Genomic DNA, 21,159 nt, shown 5'->3' with positions numbered 1-21,159 from the left:
TGCAGGTGGTTGAGCACAGAAGCTGGGATAGGAGGGAGAAGGGGGAAATGGAAGAGAAATGATCTTTTGGTAGGTCATGAGACTTGGAAAGTGCAGTTGGTAGACTTGTGTTTGCAAAGGTGTTCCAACTCCCACTCACATTGAAGCCATTCACTCTCTAGGGTTATGAGCATGCTTCCAGTGAAGAGGTTTTGTTATCTGGGACGTGTAACGAGCTCCAACTGAGAATAGAGGTGAAAAAGTCTTTCTGGAGACTCCACTTCAAATGGCTAGTATTTATTGCTCTTGCGGTGAGTTGTCTTGTGTATGGAATCAATATGTATGAAAGCAAACTGACAAAACACAGAAGTTATCTCGTGACACAATCATGTAGCTAGGAAGCCAATTCATGTTATCTTTTATTCTGCAATGTACTTGCTCTCTGGTGCCTATGCATTGTAACACACATACTATGCAATAGCATTCTTTTTATAAACCAGTTCACTGCATTGGGCAAGAAAGGCCTGAGTTTAGCCTTAATTTTCTAACAATTCACAAGAAAGTACTTTAAAAACAGTGACAAACTAAAAGAAGGTGACAAATGCATAAAGTGAAAGCACAGTTCCAGACTGCTCACAAAGTGTCTTCTAGCACCGAAACAGCATCCATGATAGAAGCAGCTACTTGCTGTAATAGTTTCAATTTATGAAAACTGTGTACTAGATAAAATTATATTGTGATGTGTAAAAAGTGTATTTTATAGCTTTGGTGACTTAGTTTACTGTTTTGTATATATGAATTTTATAAATCTATTAAAACTTGTTATACTGTTTTTTATGGGTTTGGTCTTTCAAGAGAGTCTAGAGTGACATTCTTTGCTTTATTCAACAATTTTCTGCAGAAGAGATGACCTTTTAATAAATTGCAGCATAGTCTGCATGAAACTACAGCAGACATGCAAAAAAAGCTTGTTCTGTTGTCTTTACATATCTCCCACCTCTCCAGTTCTGGTCTGGATCATTCGTTGAGTGTGTCCAGGAATTGAAGTCTGGTGAAACATTAACCAGTACAAAACTTCTGACTCATTCCTCTGTAGCATTTCAGCAGTGGACATGGGGATTAGAAGTGATGGGAAATGGGAGTTTGTGCTGATGTATTTTAAGCTCAGCAATAGAAGATAATGAAGCCTGATGAGTTGGCAACACCTGTTTAGAGATTCTTCTGCTGCTCTGTAGCATCTTGTAATAGCCTTGGAAACTATACTTGCTGCTTTTCCAATGCCAGTCCCTTCTGTTGGACTAAATTGTTTTTCATGGTGTTTTGTACAGCACTGTAGAACCATTGACCTTTGGAGAGTCATTGGTGGTATCCCTGACTTTTGGCCTTGCCATCATGGTATCAACTAATTCTGCCAGAACTCGAGCTCCTTTTCTTAGGAATGTTGTTAACCTTTCCTTATTGGTACTTAAAGGTCACATCTGGCAGTTTTTTGTGGGAAGTCTTAATCATTTCTTGTGTGAACTGTTAATGTTGACTCAGTTACGTTGTCAGGTACATAACTGGAGACACTTCATGGAACAGGGTTTGTCCTTCTTACTCATCACTGGAAATGTTGAGTGCCCAGGTACCTCGCGCTTCTAGGAATGGTTGACTCTTTCCCTGGAGGTGCTGAGCACTTTCAGGTAACAATGTGCCCTGTCAGTGTTCAGCATCTCTGAAAACAAGTGCAGATGAATTGCTAATTCAGTATATGCTAACAGGAGGTTTCCAGGTGTGGTCACCTCCTTTCTAATCTCAAAAGCTCTTGGCAGCACCAGTAGCTCCAAGTGACCTCTTTGGTCAGATCTGCAAAAGCAAATTAGTCCTTTTCTAGGCCAAAATATTCCTGTGAGTTACAGCCCTACAAGACAGCATATAGAAGAAGTTAAAAGTTTCTCACTGGGGCAAGGAAGAGCTTTCTGGTAGTATCTGCTGGAACATGTTGGGGTGTGACAGGGGCTGTGCCGGGCTGTTGAGACACTTGACCAACAGACAGGGAAGGAAGTTGGTTTAAGCTGTCTCTTTTGCCTGCTGTAAAGCTGGGTGAGGTTTGGTTGGTTTGTATTGATTGGGTTTCTCTGATGGCTGAATTGCTGAACCTCCCCAAGCTTTACTCAAAACAAAAAATGGGTTCTCACTGGACTGCCCACCAGAACTCAGTGCTTCCCTACTCAGCATTCATGAGCAGGTGCTTAAACTACACCAACTTCAATGAGATTTTAAATTTTCATGTGGAACACACAGTGGGAAGCTTGAATCAGGATATCTTAGTGACACCATTTTTATGTACTTGCCAATATTTCTGTATCTCAAACTCTCACTTCATAGAGCAAAGATGTCTCTTTCACAGCTCAGCTGCACAGGGTTTGCCTCTTAAGAACAGAGGCTGAAGCAGTTGGTTCTGCAGGGAGGTTTGTCTGTTCAGTGCTGATGAATGCTCATACCCCAGGGAGAGCCTGAACTGGATGTATCAGCTTTGAATTCTCTTCCCCAGATCAGCAGGGCTGCCTACTAGAGATCTGCCCTGCAATTTCAATAATCCAGCACACCAAAGATAAAAGGGAAAACTTGGCTACTTCCCTAGGGAGAGGCTTCTCTAAAATGCAAAGTATTTTTACTAAATGTGTTCAAGGAGTAAGGTTTGGGGTGCTTATAGTAATATCTAAGTATCCATTGCAGCTCTTTGAGGAGAGAAATCCTGTGATTTCTAGCTCCAATCTGGTGTCTATCTTGTATAGACTTGGGAGGAAGATTATTCAGTTACTAAAAAAAAAAAAAAAAAAATCAGTGAATTTCTTGTCACTGTCCACAAGGCTGACCAGCATCTTGAGAAACTGTGCAGTGTTAAGGGAAGAGGAGTTATTAGGAAGCGTTCAGGGACTTTTACAGAAAGTAGCTTTCCTCTAAACCCTCAGTTTTGCACAGCAGCAACAGTTAGAAGTACCATTTTTAGAGGAAGGAGGTGGTCACATCCACTGTTTAACCAGGAAGTTCTGGATACTGCTAATGAAACATCTGTGGAAGGCACTGATTTCTCCTGGTGGGAGAGGGGCAAAGCCAGCAGGCTGGCAGGCAGCAACCTGCAGGGTGTTGTGGGCAAGTCCAACCCTAACTAGCATAGCTTTTTATTTTCTCTGAAGAGTTGCATTGGACCCCCACTCCCTTCAATTACAGCAACTTCTTGTTTTAAGAGCAGGAGTGGAATGTTCTGCCTGTTTATTCTTGGGAGAAGATATTTGTCTTTATGAGCTCGTAAAGCTATTAAAAGACTGTTTTCTGTGCTGTTCAAGATTACAGGCTTTAGAAGTTGCTTCAAAACAAGCATCCTTGAACTTGGGGCAGAAAGTTTATGACTGGTTACTTTGATCATGGAGGATGCTCTAGGTAGCTGCAGGATGATGTAGTCTGGAAGAAGTTCTGAGCCGGATGAGTCCAGCATGGATCTGTTACAAGATTGTTGCAAGCAAGGTAACAGCAGTTTTGGGATGGAATTAGCTGGTTCTGCTGGGGCATCTTCTGAAGGGCAGGTTGTGTGGAGAGTTCATTTTTAGATAGTCTACCTTCACAAAAAGGCACCCACAGGTCATAATGCGGAGAAAAGAATGTGCTGCCGTCCCAGGAGTGCAGAGAGAGAGGCTGCCAGCCAGAGCCGCAGAGCTGTGCCCAGGAGAGCTCTGTGGCAAGCTGCAGGTACTCTTACCCTTTGGGACTTGCCTCCCTTCTCGCCTGGGTGCCCAGTTCCTTTCACTGCCTGTCTTCCTGCAGGAGGTTCAGCAAGCTGTCTCTGAAGTGCTGTACAACAAACACCGCAGGTTCTCCTGCCTACTGCACAGTGAAGCTGTTCCTGGACTGTTTGTAACCAACTCTGATCTTAGCTGCTGAGTTCCAAGTGATTTCTGGTTGTGTGTTTATATATAGGGTACCCTGCAACTTCTTGCTGATGGTCAATCTGCAGCTTGACCTTCTAAAATGACTCTTAAATATCTCATCTGTATTTCTGTTCTACAGCTTACTCAGCAGCTTATTAGCTGCAAGTTATGCTGCTATTCCCACACCCTGCCAAGTGGAATTATCTCCCTGGAAACCTGTTTAAAATGCAAGAAAACTTATTGAGCCTTTTACATTCAATTTGGTTTACTTCTTATCCCTTCTTCAGTTGTTTTCTACCTCTCTTACAACTCTACTATGCTCAGAAGAGTAGGAATTACACCTTTGTGCTTTAGTCCTGGTTATGATCTTGATACTCTGTGTAACCACAACCAGTCTTATTATTCCTCTCTGAATGCAGGTTGCTTCCAGTTCCTCCTCTCACAGATGTAGGCTCTGTAGTGTGACTGCTACTTACAGACCCTGGGAAGAAAATGTTGTGCTGTAATGTATAGCAGCAGCACCAGAAACCTTTGCTGATGTGAAGAGCAGCCACCTCCATGGGAGTGAGTATCTTTGCATGAGCAAAAACCTGTACTGTGATATTATGTGGACCTTCTCCAGCTGATAAGGACTCAAAAGTGTCTTCAGCCACTTTCTGCCATTCACTGCAAAGTTGTCTTTCCTATGGATCGTATCTGTGGGAGGAGGTGAAGCTCTAAGTGGTCACACTCATTTACATCTTCCCTGGGGCACTTCTGGACAAGCTGAGCTGGTAGGTGGTAGTTCTGTCAGTCATGGTGTCAAAAATATCTGTTATTGGTAAGCAGCAGCTTTTCAGCAGAGATTAATGCTTTCACAAGGGAGTACATGAGTCTACAAGCCAAGTGGCACGTAGGGAGTTTCCCATCTGTGACTTCTGCCAGCAGTTGTTTGTTTCTGTGCCCCTCTGTTGTCTTTTGGACTTTATGATAGTAAGCTGCCTCTTTTCCCCTAGGCAGTGTTATCATCCTGACTTTATGGGCTCTTTCTGGAAAGTTTCTGAAGTTCAGCCTAATGATTCAGTACAGAACAGAGTAAGAGCAAGCAAGACTGAAAAAAAAAAAAAAAAGTCATCCCTTGCTTAAAATAGTACATCTGCAAAGGCAACAACAGAGTGAGTACGGGGCAGTAGATGGATTTGCAATTTGAGCAGGAGCAGTACATGGATTTGCAATTGGAGCAGGATTTGCTTGGAAAAATTCTGCTGCTGGGAAGAATGTCTTAGATGAAAACCCTTTGGCCTGTGAGGCTGCCAGGAGAGGGCGGCAGTGGGGGTCCTGCTGCACCCTGCCTGCACCCGCTGCAGGCACACAGCCTGGAAAAAAGGGTTTCCAGGAATTGCTGTCATCAGTCCTGAAGCCAGAGCTCCCTTTTGCTCCCTTGTATGAATCATGCAGATAGGAAGTCGTTGGCTTCTGGAATCGAGATGAATTTATTACCACATCATCTTCTCTATCACCTGCATCTGTAAATCTCAAGCTCTCTCCCACTGATCCTTTCCTGCTCCAAAAATGCACTGGCAGGATTTGAGGCTCTCAAAGTGCACAGGGCAAGTGCTCAGGAAAGCCAAAGCTATTAGCTCTTCTGAGGGAAACATCTCCCTTCTCCCAGCTGAATTGTACCCAGTCCTACCTGCTGATGTTTTTAGATAGGAGGAATCTGGAGCATGGCCATGAAGCTGCAGTGGGTGTTATCAGTGCTTAGCTCTGAGTGAACTGGGGATGGAGAGAGTCAGCCTTACCTTGGTGTGCTGTTTCAGAGCTCAAAAACCCATCGGACTCTTGAGCTCCATCTATAAATAGCTGGAGAGGCATGGCATGCTCCAGCAATGGGAGGACAGGCTCTGCAGCTCCTGGTGCCAGCACAGTGCCCGTTCCTCTTCAGTGGGTGACTTATGGAGTGAAGAAGAGGGAAAGGGCCAAGGCATTAATTTCTCAAGGCAGATAGAGAGGAATGCATGTGTGTTAATAATCAATGAGTGTGTGAGCGTTCTCAAAGACTTTCCATCCTGTGCCAATCCACAGAGGATGTGAGTAGTTATGGCTCAGGGCTCCAAGCCTGACTTTGTTTGAAGTGAAGCAGCTCTGGAGATCCCCTCGAGTGTCCGCCAAGACAGTCACACTAGCGCTGCCCTTTGTGGCAGATGAGCTGCCAGGGATCTTGCTGCTTTACTTGCTGACTCTGCCTGTCCTCCATCTCTCCCTCCCACTCATAGCATGAGTCCATCAGTCTCTGCTGTGCTCCTGTGCAGCCTCCAGCTGATGGGGCAGCGACCAGAACAGAGATGAACATTTGGTATGGGAGGAGAGGGAGAAATAGAATCTGTGCTTCAGACTGCAATGCTAAGCAGAGGAGAGCTCTATGTATGGGAGAGCTGCCCTGGTTTCATTTGCATCTGTTTGTTCAGATGGCCCAAGCTTCTGTGTGAATGTATTTAGTGGTTAGCATGGGGCTCTTCCTAACTGACTTCAGACCAAATGAAATATGGCAATGAAATACAAGTGCCTACAAAAGACTTGATGGGGGTTTGGAGCAGTGCTGATGTGTAGACCAGCACAGGAAAAGCCCTGAGAGAACGATCACATCAAAACTGTTAGCAATCCCAGAAAAAAAGAAACACCTTTTATTCCTGTGAGGAGTTGCTGCTTCTCTTGGACAGCAACAGCTTGTGGTGGGAAAGCTCAGAGGCAGGGCACTAAGGTAACCAAAGCAACCTGGCCCAACCCAAGGCAGACCCAGCCTAGTTTTCCTCCCACCGCCAGCGATGTGGGGATGATTCCCCTTTGGACAGTTTTCTGGAACTCAGTTTCCTCCGCAAGGAGGAGAATTTGTCTCCCAGAACTTTCCTTAGCCCAGTGTTGTCCTTAGTGAAGGGTAGGTCCTTCCTCATGACAGGCAGCTGTCCTGTGAACATCTCCCACTTGGCCAGGGCATCCACAGCTTTGTCTACTTGGGCTAGTTCCTCCTCAGAGACGTTTCTCTCCAGGGCAGCAATGCAGGTTTCCAGCCACAGTTCATAATCTTTAATGGTGTCTGTGGGCTTGGTGGGCACAGCGAGCTGGGGCTGGCTCTGTACCTCTGCCAGCGAACACGAACGTTCATCCTGCTCCAGCTCCTGGCTGATGGACAGGGCCTGGCTGCAAGTGTCTGGCGTCAGCGGCTCGGACAAGGAGGTCACAGCCTCAGAGTCGTTCTCACAGCCCATCCCAGAGTCTGAGCTGAATGGAAGGATGTCCTCTGAGGCAGACAGGTCTGCTGACTCTTGCCTTGGCCATGTGGACAATACAGTCTGTGTCCAAGTGTAGAGCTTCTGTAATGAAAGGGAAAAAAGCTTTCATTTTAAAGAATGAGAGGAAACAGCTACACCTTTCCCATGTAAAGAGAAGCCTGTTTGGCAGGTAAGCCTCTTTCTGCTGGGTGGTTCAGCTTCAGATGTTATGTTCTCTCTACTAGAGATGGGTTCAGACAACTCCTAGCTACTCTGTGAAGACAGGAGCTTTCCCTCTCTCCTGTTTTCCTGGGGTCAGTGTCTGGCAGAGCTGCCTCCAGTCAGATGTGGACTTTATCTGCCCTGTTATTGAAGGTGGTAGGAGAAAAATAACACCAAATCCCTGCTAAGCAGATGTGGTCTCTAGCCAAACCAGTGCCCCTCTAGAGGAAGCTGTGTCATTATAAAATCTCCTGAGAGAGTGGGGAAGAATCCTGTTTCATGTCACTAACTCCTGAGGTAAAGTGCATTTTACTCCTCAGAACAGCTCTTCCCTTCTTGAGCTGAGATGCACAAGTGGGAAGGCCAGGCTCCAGGAAAAAATTAATGAAAGGAAAATGTCTGAGGCAATTTCCTTTTTTAAATATGAAATGCTGCAATGGGGCATATAACAGGTTGCTTCTGGCACATTCCTCAGGGAATGAACTGCAGTACTCCAGTCACCACTGGAAAAATGTGATCTCCTTGTCTGCCTTGTTGGCATGTGTTGGGGGGCAGAGGGGGGTGGGGTGGGTGTGGGGGGGGGGGGGGGGTGTGGGGGTGTGTGTGTGTGTGTGTGTGTGTGTGTGTGTGTGTGTTCGGCTTTTTCACACCCTCATAAGCTGTTTCTTCATTTTCTGCAGCTCCCAGCTGATACTTTTGCAGAGTCCTGCTTTAGGAAACACAAGGGTGACACAGTATTAACCTGAGATGCTGGGTGTGTAGGTGCTCAGCTCAGGGTGAGCTGTGGGGTTTGAGAAGTGGGCAGGAGATTTCCGGAGCTCCAGACTCCTGCAGTGTCCTGCTGCTCCCTCCCCCTTCCCTCTTCTATTGCTTTCTTCAGGCAAGTGACAGAAAGGATAAAGAGCTCAAATTGAGTGGGTGGGAGAAATCAGCCCCATTTCTCATTTCAGTCTGTGCATAAAGCCTCAGGGAAGAAATTCATACAAGAATAAAATGGACTCTTTCAGCTAAGTTAATCCACCCTGCCCCCTCCCTCCGGGGCAAGAAAAAATGTAAAGGGACAACTTTTCTCCTGCCTCATCCCACCTCCAACAGCCTTTCCTTCCCTCTGGGTTTTCAAAACAAAGGCGGCACCAGAAGCTGCAAGAGGAGCCAGACAAGGGCAGGGGACAGCAAAGCTTATTTGAAAGCTGCAACCAACCAGCCCATGATTCTGTGTCTCTAAAAATTCCCAACAGTAGTGAAGCTGGGAAGGAATCACAACTGTTCCTTCACACAATTCCCAATAGAGAAAGCTGCGGGATGAGGATGTTCAAGCAGTCTGTCTGGATTATTTAATGCAAAAGGAGGGGATGAGTGACTCAAGATTGCTACCAAAACCCAGAAATCTTTCCTGCCTTTCACCCTCAGGGTAGCTTCTTGATTCAAATTTGAGAAGGGTCTGTAGGGCTGCAGCCTTTCTTTGTTCTCCTGTTTAGCTAGGGAGCACTGATGTCTTCATGGTTTTGGCTTACCTGCAGGAAGGAACATTTGAAGTGTGTGCCCCCTGTAAGTCAGTCAATAGGAATGAAACCTGCTGCCTGACACCTCCAGGAGCTCCAGGTTTGGCACTGGAAATTTTTTCAAGCACCTTTGCCATGGTACTGCTGCCATCCCCAGTGGTGGCTCTGCTGCACCCAAGAGCAGATGCTGCCTTTACCACCACAATGAGGAAGTAGCTAACCCAACCACTAAGAGCAGCTTGAGCACTGTTTTCTTCTGCAGTGTGGCCACCACAAACTAACTGAAGCACTATGTATAGAGCAGCCCGAGTGAGATGCTGTAGAAGCAGCAGGTGGAAACATTGGTTGTGGTAGGGAGACACCAGGAGAATTGATTTGCTTTCAGTTTTTGAGATGACTCATGCTGGAATAAGCAGCTATGATGAAAAAATGAAGTGTTACTTAGTGCAGCTCTGATAAATAAATTGCAGGGTTCCTTCTCCTGCATAAGGATTGCTTTCCTGTCCCCCATGCCCTTCTGCCCCTGTGTCTCCCTGCAGACTCCAGCAGCATTACCTGCTCCTGGTGAGGAGCAGCTTTGGGTCTGGCATTTCCTGTGTTCATTATGAGTGTCTGGGGCTGTTATGTGGCAGGTGGGGACGCCTCCTACTTTTCCAAAGGGAATGTGACTTAGAGACAGTACTTGGCCAGGCACAACCTCTCCAAACATGCTCAGCAAGTAACTTTGCTGTCTGATATTGTGTCCAAATGCTCTGTGCTCTCTTCTGTCAGGGCCTGTAACTATTTAATTCATTGCTGGCATTTCTATTTCCTCTCAATGCTGAAGCAAAGCCTCTTACAGAGACTGTCACAAGGCTCTTACAGCAGCATGTACTATATCTAGCTGAGCTTTTCCTTGGCAAGGAAGCAGATGTGACATTTGGTGCATGTATTCTTTCTTCAGGCTTGTGTCCCTTGTCACTGGCGAATGCTGAGCCAATTACAGTATTTTCTGCAGGTGTAACAGCAAAAATGCTTCTAGAAAAGCTGAATGCAGGTGACAGTTCTTTTCTAGAAAGCAAGAGCTGACATGCTGGGTGCTTAAATAAACCAGAATTTATTCCTCTGCTAGTCTCAGCATTTTAGGCATTTCTCAGACAGAAGCAGAGACCAAGCAGACACAGAGTCAGCGATGGGTCTGACAGCACTGCAGATGCACAGACAGGCAGGAAAACCACACAAATGTGGGTTTTTTTCTTCCACATCCTTTACTGTGTGGCTGATTCCACGCTGAATGAATCTAGAGGCATCTCCCTTCTCGTTGTGCACGTATCTCATTACAAATATAACCCACAGGCTTTACGACAGGCACCCACAGAACATCCTCTCTCTGAACACGTTGTGTGTCAGACAGGAACTGTAACCAGCAGAAGACAGGGTGCTGAGTGCAAATGATGATGTTACCTCTATTCTACCTCTGTTCTACTGTCTGAATCCTGCTTTTCAGACAGCAGAGGCAGAAAACCCTTTCTAGAGCTAAGGGCATCTTTGCACAGTTCCTGATGTTGTCTAAATGTGGGGTTAGCAGCGTTACAGGTGGGAGAGAAGAGACAAAAGATGACCCTGGGACCTTCCACATATTAGGGTTATTAATTTGGGATACTTTCTCATATCTTTAAACAATGGGACTGCAGCAAAGTACACACTTGATGTTTATCTCTGTGGTAGCAGCAGCCCGAGAGGAGCAGATAAGGAGAGGGCACAGATGTGGGAATTGCTGTGCTCACTGACTTTTTGGCTTGCAATCTGCCTCTCCTTCCCACCTCACTTTAGGACTAGCAAAATAGGGTCAGCCTGTTGCACTGTCCCTTGTGAACAGCCAAAAGCCCTCGAGCTTGTGTGAAGTGCTACCTTAGCCTCCTCTTTTAGTTGTCAGCTTTCTAGTGCACCTTGCACTGAACCTGTATTTAACACAGTGCTACAGCAGGTTTCATGCTGTGGTTTGGGGTGAGCTGCTCTGCTTCCTGCCCTGTCCCCGTGCTCCAGGAAGGGTGGTGGATCTCTCTCTCACCCTGTAGCGCTCGATGAGTTTGAAGCCCACGACGTGCTGCAGCTTCCGCAGGCAGATGGGACAGGGCTCCAGGGGCCGCAGCAGGGCTTCGTCCAGGCTCAGCGCCCCCTGCATGATGCACTGCAGCCAGCGGCAGGTCCCCAGCCCCATCAGGTGGCAGATCTCGTGACAGGTCACCTTTCAGGGAAGCAAAAAGCACAGCACTGTAAGGGTCATTCCTGCTTCCATTGCCCCACCTCTTATTTCTCTGCTCCCTGGCAGTCTAACTGACACGTTGGCCAGCCCTGGCTGTTCCGTGGGGAAAGGGGAGTGTGGCTCCCTTCTTCCCAGGTACCCCAACATCCCTGCTGGTGTGGTGGAGGAGGAGGAGTGCTGTGGGAAGAAGCTGCAGACAGCACGTTTGGAGTCATAGGGCAGTGCTGCTGTCACTCTTTTCCCCAAGGACAGCGTGGTGAGGTTTTTAAGGGGAAAAATCCAGTCCCACAGGGGTCTGAAAAGAGCAGCTCAGTCCGTGTGAGAAATCTGGGAGAAGCTCTTGGCAACAACAGATCTGGGTCCTTCCAAAGCTCTTCACACTGGTGCCAAAGTGAAAACTAAGCTGGAGTCAGCTGGCCAAGTATGACTGCTTTGGGAATTGGCAGCTGGGGCAAGGATGGAGGATTCCCCTCCTCCTCCTATTGCCACCTAACATTGAAATTAGAGGAAGAGACCTCAGACAAGAAAATCCTGAGCAAAACCAAGAGGAGACAGAGAGAAATGGTATCAAAAGTATTGGTGTGGCTGTTCCATGGGAGCCTTGGGAGAAGCACAAGAAGCAGACCTGGCACAGGGGAGATGCTGAGATGAGTGAGGAGAGCAGTTGTGAAGAGGATTTGTTGGAAATTAATGGTGTTTGAGGGCATCCACACATAAATAGATGTTCAAACTTGTCTGAGGTATTTTTCTCCTCCCTCCATTCATCCATCCATGTAACCAGGTCTGGTAAGTGGTCCTTTCCCCTTATGGATACCAATGTCTGAGCAACACACAGTCACCCATTTGCAGCCAGCCATTAGTTAACTCCACTAGATGCTCTGATTAACCTCCAAATAGTTTATCAGTTAACAGATCCAATTGCCTGGGCATTGCAGGACAAGTAAAAGACTTAGATTGCCCAAGCAGGGGCTTGTAAGGAGCTGGGCAGGGCTTTTGTGTCTATGTTGAGGCAAGTTCTGTAGCCCCACTATACAGCTGCTGCTATAGTTTGCTGCAGGGGCAAGGGGAGAAAGAGGTCTCTGCACAGTGCACTAAGCTGCAAGCTCCTTCTGACTGCATTAAGTGTGTGGACTTTGCTGTGTCTATGTCTTCTGGGAGCAGATTTATGCTTGCCTCACTGCACTAAGATATGAATCATAGAATCATTTTGGTTGGAAAGGACCTTCAAGGTCATCAAGTTCAACTGTTGACCCAGCACTGCCAAGTCACCACTAAACCATGTCCCTCAGCACCACATCTTTCTGTCTTTTAACTGCCTTCAGGAGCAGTGACTCAACCATCTCCCTGGGCAACCTATTCCAATGCTTTACATCCCTTTCAGTGAAGAAATTTTTCCTAATATCCAACCTAAACATCCTTTGGTGCAACTGGAGGCCCAAGGCCTGAAATATTTAACCCCACAGGGTAGGAAACACAGGATGTGGGAGATTGTTGGTCCTACCTTGCAGCACTGGACCATCTCTTGGGCACTGAATGGCCATGTCCGGTCTCTGCTTTCCTTGCTGACTTCACATAACTGTTCCTTCTGTGTGACTGGATTCAAGCTGCTACAACCAGCATGGGGGAAATCCCCAGAAAATCTGGCAAAGCTGCAGACCCCCACTTCTGTAAGGAGAGGTGTGTACAAGTTAGGCACCAGCTCTCTTATGACTGTTTCTCACCTTAGGCAGCATGAGAAGGAAGCTGTGCTAGGAGACCATAGGACATCAGTCCCACCTTGTCCTGGCAGGAATTTGCTGAACGTGAAGCTCCAGGTCTCACATGGGTAAAGATCCAGAAGAGTGAGTCCAAGGACACACAGGGCATCCATGGGCTTGTTGTTCTTCAGGAAATTCAAGATCCCATCTGGACAAATACAAGAAAGCTGTTCAATAAAATGAAGCATCTCTGGAAAGCATGAAGGAGCCAGAATTTGTGTTGCTTATTGGGAGGAGGGTGTAATCCAAGCCACAGACAGGCAGAGCTGCTGGATTCAGCATCTTGGATGGAAACCCATGTCTGTGTAGTCCATCCCCTCAAACAGGAGTATGAACAGACCTGACTTTGGAAGTGGGGCCGAGCACAGAGTTAGCCCCAAGCAGAGCTAAGGGCAGAATTCAGTGCTAACCCATGGAAATAAGCACCTGGAAGTAGAAGAATTTCCCTACAGACAGCTTCGACCTGAGCTGGAGCAGCTCCTCCACTGCACTGTGCTGAGCTCATGTTGCCCATGGCACCTGAAAGCAGCACGATCCAGGTGGGTGTTTGTGCAGCAGGAGTTTGGCAGCTGACAAACCCATTTCCCTGGGGAGTTGTGTGACCCTTGAACCCAAATTTCCTAAGATGAAAGGCCAGGGAGTTTCCTGCCTGCACCACCCAGGCCAGTAATTGACTTTGACTCTGGACAGGAGGTGGGAGAACTCAAGCTGCACCAGATCAGCAATGCCTGGCCACAGAGCTGATCCCATCACTTTGCAGAGCTAGACCTAAGCATAATAGCACTGAAAAATACAAACAGCAGAGGAAAATATGATGAAAGTCACTTTGTTTTTCATTCCTGTTTCCAGCCTCAACATTCTGGGTTTTCCATGGGAACAGGATTTCTCCCTTTTCACTCCCTTCCTCATCCCCTCCCTGCTCAGGCAATGCAGGGCTATTTCAGGCATTTCCCAAGGGAGGGCTCATGCCCGGTGCCAAGCTGATGTCTCTGTGGGCTCCCTGCTCCCAGCTCCTCACCTGCATGAAGCTGCACCCTGTCCGAGTCCCGGCTGTGGCGGTAGCAGCAGTGGATGGAAGAGATGGGGATGGAGGGAAGGCACTTCACACGGAGACCCAGGAAGAAAGACTCCACACAGCTCTGGAGGGAATCCAGCAGCGAGAGCCCAGCAGGGCCTTCAATTAAGTCTGAAAAGAGAAGCTCTATTATCAGTTCCTTAGAGCCAGGGTGAGCTGTAGGGGTTTTGTGGGCTTGGCCACAGCAACAGACGCAAGCTGGTTCGTTCTGAAGTTAATTGCTTACTCTGGAAGGTGGTGGACATCTCTAGGTGGTTATACAGACAGAGAGGAAAAGAGGGAGCTCTTTCTCAAAGGTGGTTCAAGGCATAACTACACTTCCTTATTAGCAGAGCAGATGTGCTAGGAGGGTTGACTCCTGTTTAAGATGTGCAGAAAGATGAAGAATATGGGAATGAGTGGCTGGTTTTAATGTCCCATCAGGAATGGAGCTCCAGAAATGTTGTTTGAGTCAGCACAGTTTTACAAATATATACACATGGATGTATGCATCCACATGTTCATAGCAAGCTGCACCCAGGAGCACACACACCATTTACAGGGCAGGTCTGCTCGTGGTGGCCACTGTGGTTTGTGACTGTGGGCTGGGGGCATGCCAGAGCCTTTGGTGCTACACTTACCTTTGCTCTGACAATTGCATTTTGCAGGTTAGTCCTCAGAAGAAGATGTTAACAGCGTTTAGCACCACCCACCTCCCTCCCCCATCTTTGCAGGTTGCTCAGTGAAGATGCCCACATTACCTATAGGCTGCAGGTAAATGTGCTTTCGGTAGAAGTTCTGCTTCCTCCTGAGCATGGCGTGATAGAAGGTCTCAAAGTCCTCGGGGGCATCGGGGTGGCTGAGGAGCCAGTCGAAAGCCGTCCGGATGAGCAGCGTGCAGAAGAGCGTTCTCTGTGGGTTGTAGGCTTCAGAGAGGAACAGCTTCTCTGCCCTGGAGAAAGCTTTGGCATAGAGCTCCTGCAGGGCTGGGTTGGTAGAGATCAGTGCATCCTTCAGAGCCCGGGGCCCGAAGCTGAATTCCTGAGCGTGTTTGCACTGCAGCATCGCGGAGAGACCCCCCCCCGGCTGCGGCACTGCCTGCAGGAAGGGACACAGCCGTCAGCACGTGGCCTCATGAGGGACCTGGAAATCTCACACTTTACTCTCAGAGCAGTTTGCACCAAGATCCCAGCTGTAAGGTTTGATTGGGAGCTTCTAAACGCTGTATACGGCCAAGAGCCCCTCTGCATTTACATGACAGTAGCTTTTATAGGCTGCTCTGCATCTGTGTGCACATCTCTGGTCTATGGGCAGCATACCAGCAGATGGTGCTCAAGAATGCACAGCCCCATTATAGTCACCAGGTGTCTGGAGTAAATCAGATGCTTTTTTTTTTTTTTTTTTTTTGGATGCTCTATCCTCAAGAAATACCTCTGTGTGTTGTGCAGCTGGGGGCACTGGCCCCTGTGTGATGTCCAAGCATGGTGCTCCTTTTTACTTGGCCTAAACAATGCTCTCAGAGGCATAGGTCCATGGCAAGAAAGAAGAGGTAGATCTTGGTGTTTATTTATCCATCTATCAGAAAGCAAACCTTGTGAGTTACCTGGCACCAGTGAAAGCAGCTCTTCACTGTTGACTATTTCCTCTAACAGTTTTTAATCCTCACTCTTCAGCATTGACCTGGGACATCTGCCAGTTTACAGTGCTCTTGTCAGGCTGCAAGATGTAGGAAGGTTTGCCCAGCCTGATCCACAGGTGGGCCACGGTGGGTTAGACTCATATTTGCTGGTGCTGCCTCTTCAGCAAGATATGGGTGGGCCCATTGCCATCATGTCACTTGATGAATAACTTCATGTCACACCATGCTAGCATCAAGAATGCTGGCAATGATGTAAAGTGGCAAATAAAGACCAAATGAAAGCCTGCAGCAGAAAGAAATTAATTCAGAGCATCCCAGAAAGATTGTTCCTGGGTCCTTTCTAAGGCCAGCGAAGGCTCTGAGGAGACCTTATTGTGGCCTTCCAGTATCTTAAGGGGGCTTACAAGAAAGCTGGGGAGGGACTTTTTAGGATGTCAGGTAGTGATAGGAGTAGGGGGAATGGAGCAAAACTAGAAGTGGGGAGATTCAGATTGGATGTTAGGAAGAAGTTTTACACCATGAGGGTGGTGAGACACTGGAACAGGTTGCCCAGGGAGGTTTTTTAAGGCCAGGCTGGATGTGGCTCTGAGCAACTTGATCTAGTGTGATCCCATGGCAGTGGGGTTGGAACTAGACGATCCCTGAGGTCCCTTCCAACCCTAACAATTCTATGACTCTGTGATCCAAAGCTACAGAAGCCAAGCACTTATTTCCCACTGCAGTTTATGCACTTGTGGAGATTCCGGTAGACTTTTTGGGGAAAGGGAAGAAAAAGAAGAAATGAAGTACAACTCCTATAGCTAACCCATGTCTGGATTTTTCCAGAGACACTCATTTCTGCTAAGGAGATCATGAAAAACAGAACTAAAGCATTTTGGAGCAGTGCTCCAGTTGCCTCCCACAGGTAAGTTCATCTGTGTAGAGCAGCATGAAAAATACAGATGTGTATGCACAAAAGCACAGGGTTTCTAGGAATGAGTGTTGTCTTCTGGTGGGATTGTGAGGTCTAGGTGAGTGGTAGGACTTGCTGATCTCAAAGGTCTCTTTCAACCTCTATAGCTGTGTGATTCTATTGGGCCAGTTAACACTAACTGAAAAGAACCCCTCCAGCTTTCTGGATAGATAAGCAAATATATCAGCTGTTCACCGTCACCATTATTCATCACCAGCATCATTCAAACATAGGGGGAAAAAAAATAAAGTGAAATATTTTGGGGAGGAACAGGTTAAGTCTAGCTTTTAAGTAGGTCTGCATCCTACATCTGTTGAGTAAGTGACATTCAGTGGCCCCTGAGACAGCAATACAAGAAGAAAATTCAGCATTGCCAAACAGCCCCAATGTGAACGAGCCAGAGTCCTTCCTCTGTTGTGCAGGGAAGGCTCTGGCAGTTTGCACTGGAAGAGAGAGGTAGCAGCCCATTAAAATTAACACTGAATTCCTTTCCATCTTACCCTTGGGAAGATGTGTGTGTGTGTAAGCAGTCCTTAAAAAGATTCAGTTTGTGTGATCTTTTTTGTTTGGTGCTAAGGGTGTATAGCCCAGGAGAGGGAGCGGGTAAGCAGTTTTATTTTTGCAAGCTTTGTTTTTTACCAGCATTAAAGGCTGACAGCAGGCAGCACGGTGGGATCTGAAGAGGTACAAGGGCCCTGATCCAATAAAAGTTTCAAAATCAAACCTGCAATGCTTTCTCAGCCACTTCTTAACTACCTTAAAAAAAGAAAAACGTTCAAAGTGCCTCTGCTGATTTTCATAGGTAGGAATGAGAGTTCACACGAGGTTGTCCTCTACTTCCTCACCCAAATCTCTATGCTTCTGACTTGCTTCAGATTTGGGAGGATGAAGTGAGGGTCTGACCCCCACCAGGTCGCCTTGGGCTAGGCCTTTTCCTAAGGGCAAGATTTCACTCGTTCTGCACAAACATCAGACACAAGCATCAGTTTTTCAGTCATATGCAGAACTTACACTCAGAAACTATTAGCAATGTTAAAATGACTGAGGACATGATGCTGTGAGCTGCTGACTGCCTGTTGCTCTTGGGGAAATCAAGAAGAGACTTTGCTCTTGGTCCAGGTTGAGAGTGACCTCGTCAAAAGAGGTTTCTGAGCCCACTTTCATCAGCGCTTCCTGGCAGTAAGGGGAGTATGGGTCTGGGGGAGGAGGAGCTGGTTAGAAAAATGAATGGATTTTTCTTTTCTAAATGGGATGTATGTAGCAGCAGATACAATGAGTGCACAGTCTTGTAGCATGTGTTCCCCCGGGCTCTCTCCTGGAATATAGCTTGCACCCAAAGCTATGGCGTACACATTGTTTCCCAAGGCTTCCTAAAAGGGGACATTCACCCAATTCCAGACATTCCCAGCTACAACCATGGGTGTTTTGTGAATGTCCACCATGCCCAAGGACTTCCATGATTATACTTCAGTGGTCTGAAAGCTCAAGCACAGGAATTCACTTGCATCACAGAGTCTGGAGCCTCCTTCTCCTGGAGGCTCTGGGTTTACTTGTAACTGAAGAGCAGCAACCTATTACACTCTGAAATCCAACACAATCACTTCTGTTTAGCAAGCTTTTTCTAAAACACATCACTGGGGAAAATTAATGCTTCAGAATATGTTTATGGACAGCTTCAGCAGTTTAAAGAAGAAGCTGTTTTGCAACATTAACTGTAGTGGATGCTATTTGAGCTTCATCTAACGTGTAGATAGAGTGTTTCAGTAACTGAAGTAGTGCAAAAGGGCTTTGTAGTTTTGAAGCTCTTATGTGGAGGGTGCCATGTATCACTCCCTGATGCAGTGCTTCAAAGGGAATGGCACCTTGGATATTTCTGTTCCCCTTTAGTTTTTAAGATGCCAAGGTGGTAATGAAGAAGTGGAAGCACCAATGCATCCTTCTGCTCTTCAGGTACATAGGAAGGAGACAGCATGCCCTTAATGAAAAAATAAGCAGCTGATGTGGTCCCTTGTTTAATGGCAAGTGTAGGATTTGACTAACAAGTCCTGAGGAGGAGAAAGTGCCTTTTTTTTTTATTTCAAAGGCCAGTAACTAGAGGTTGTGCTGGAGGAAATGCCTTAAGCAAAATCCTAATTTTAAGACTTTCTGCAAGTGGAGACACTCACTATGTTCACTGATGGGATATTTTCTACTTTCCTCATTAGAAAAAAACATCCCTTTCCCAACCTATATTTTGTCATTCCATCTTGAAGCCATTTGCTGACGCAATTTTGCCAAACCAAGGAGCACTCATACAGGATCTCACAAAGGAGCGATGCCCATGAGACATGGGCATGAGACAAGAACCTGTGCCCCCCTGGCACCTGCAGGATCCCTAACAGGGCAGAAAAGGAGCCAGCCTGTGCTGGGAATCCTAATCCAGGTTATGGTTATCTGTTATTCAGATCTTTCATGTTATTCATCATCACCTCCACGCAGTGCAGTGGGGATGCAGTGTGGCCGGGACAGGATTTAGTGGCACGGTGGTGTTATGTCAACACCTGGACTCCATGATCTTAGGGGTCTTTTCTAACCAACACAATTCTATGATTCTATAACCCAAAGGTTTTGGTACTTGACTCCTTGTCTGCTCTTGGGAACAGCCTTTCCTAATGACTATGTTGCAGGAACCCAGTTGTGGCCTTTCTGCCTGTGGGCGACGATGTAAGGCAGGAGCTCCAAGGACAACACCGGCTGGATGTCTGGCTTTTGATAACACATGGAGGTATGGGCACATTAAACAGATCTTTTTGCTATGGAATTTGATGGATTACATTCCATGGTGAGTGTTTTCACAAGAAACGCTCCCAGAATCCAGTCTCAGCACATGACAGCTGAGCAGTCAGCACATTCCCTCTCGTAGAGTAACTTGTAATGTGCTATATATGCAATTCAGGTGACTCATAAATTATTCTCTTTGCAAATCAGGCACCTATAAATTATTCTTTGTAATTGAAAATTACCTATGAATTATTCTTTTTGAAATTCACAGTTGTGTCATTTACCCTCTATTATATTGACATTGCTTTCTTGGATAGGTATGCCTGGGGCTGGCAGTGTAATTCTCAAAAGCCAAGACAGTATCATCCAGTGCAAGTCCACTCAGGATATTCTGACAAGATAGGAATGGTCTCATCTGCAGAAGATGTATGATGTACAGGTCCAGAGAAGGGCACTCAGTACATAAGGGATTTATTTGGTATTTTATGGAATCTGGCCCTAATATCATAGACTGTTGTTTGGGGGTTTTTGTTTTGTTTTTAAGCTGGTCACTCTGAAGTTGTTTGTTTTACAAGTCAATTTGTGCGTAATTTCTAACTCTGACTTTGCAGGCTGCAGATGCACAGAAGGAGATTCATTCTATCTCCTTCCCCTCTCAGCTCTTGTGAAGTATTTAGAGGTAAACCCACTTAACTGGCCTCTTTGGATGTCAGAGGGACATTAGTGGAGTCTCTTAAAACTGATTAATTGCTTAAGTTAGGTGCTGTGCTGTAAACAAGCAGCGATAGTGCAGAAAATTCATAGCCAGGCAACAGAAATGAAAAGCCCAGAGCAAACATAACAAGCATTAACTAATTATCAACACATGCCCTAGTTGCTTAATAGCTCTTTTCCTGAGATTTGCAGTTGGTGTCTGCTGCTGCTGCCACTCTAAGATGGGTCCCTCCTCCCCAGTGTGACACAGATGACAGCCTGAAAACCATTTGTTCAATTTATTTGTTGACATGGATAGAAAGAGATTTTTCTTGACTGGGAAGCTGAACTCTCAGCAGGTAAAAAAATTCAGCATGATGGGAGGGAGAGAGAGAGGTCACTAAGGTGTGGGAGCACTTAGCTCTTGTCCAAACAAAATTCTCACTTGTCCAGCTCCTTCCTTGAGCACCTGAACTCAACCCCTTGCACAGAGCCAGGCTTTGCCTGCTGAATAAACTCAGCTACTTGGGTCAGACCAAATCTGTATGGTCAGGTTCAGATCTGAAATGGGGCAGTTCCCAGGGGCTGTGGGGGAATTTTAAGATGCTCAGCACTTCTCAGAATCCATCTCTTCTGCTCACAGAGAAAATACACTCTAGACCTGATCATCCCCAGATTTGTACCCACAATGAACTGTAACATCTTCCTCACTTTACATCAAGTGGTCACAAAATACTGAACCAGATCTTTATGTCTTCCAGACCATAATGTTAGATAAAACATCCTGGCCTCACATACTGCCAGATCCCAGCAATATTTATGTGTAATGTCTCTAGAACATGTTTGTGATTCAGAAACAGATGCTTTGTGTGGTTTCTCTCAAAAAAAAAAAAAAATAAAGAGTCATTTCTGGTACTGTGGAAACCTTCAGGGATTCACAGATGCATTTTCTGGGAGGAGAATCTACCTGTCATTTTGGAACTATGATTGATAGGTTATTGCCACAAGGCTCAGTCCTGGAAGTCTGTCCTCACATAAATCTTCCCCATTAATTTAATTGGGCTGTTGGACAAGTCAGGTGGACAACTCATACACAGAAAGGTTGGCAGGATTGAAGACTAGATGACTAAAAGTCATTAAATAAGAGATGCTTCCATCTGTCCTTATTTAAGTGTTCAAAGTCTTTAGGAACATGGACAT

General features: G+C 46.4%; 1 protein-coding gene across 2 annotated transcripts; it reads right to left on the bottom strand.

Annotated features, from left to right (window-relative positions):
* Positions 1-6,667: 6,667 nt before the first annotated feature.
* AMZ1 (archaelysin family metallopeptidase 1) lies at positions 6,668-14,980 on the bottom strand. 2 transcript variants are annotated; one of them, XM_054391193.1, is made up of 6 exons: positions 14,677-14,980; positions 13,880-14,047; positions 12,881-13,009; positions 12,606-12,769; positions 10,910-11,086; positions 6,668-7,237 (listed from the first exon to the last, which is right to left on the bottom strand). In XM_054391193.1, the coding sequence occupies exons 1-6, from the start codon at positions 14,978-14,980 to the stop codon at positions 6,668-6,670; spliced, it is 1,512 nt and encodes a 503-aa protein (XP_054247168.1). The 2 variants fall into 2 exon arrangements, with proteins under 2 accessions (XP_054247168.1, XP_054247169.1); XM_054391194.1 differs by having other exon boundaries at positions 10,910-11,017.
* Between the last annotated feature and the right edge of the window lie 6,179 nt (positions 14,981-21,159).

This window comes from Indicator indicator, chromosome 22 (assembly GCF_027791375.1).
Source record: "Indicator indicator isolate 239-I01 chromosome 22, UM_Iind_1.1, whole genome shotgun sequence".
Classification (NCBI taxonomy): domain Eukaryota; kingdom Metazoa; phylum Chordata; class Aves; order Piciformes; family Indicatoridae; genus Indicator; species Indicator indicator.
This window is presented reverse-complemented; position numbering and strand designations above follow the sequence as displayed.

Coding starts and splice junctions, on each gene's coding strand:
- AMZ1 (XM_054391193.1), bottom strand. CDS start 14,980: ATGCTGCAGTGCAAACACGCTCAGGAATTCAGCTTCGGGCCCCGGGCT. Junction 13,010..13,879: donor CAGGGTGCAGCTTCATGCAG/GTGAGGAGCTGG, acceptor GTATTTGTCCAG/ATGGGATCTTGAATTTCCTG. Junction 7,238..10,909: donor AACTCATCGAGCGCTACAGG/GTGAGAGAGAGA, acceptor CTTTCATTACAG/AAGCTCTACACTTGGACACA.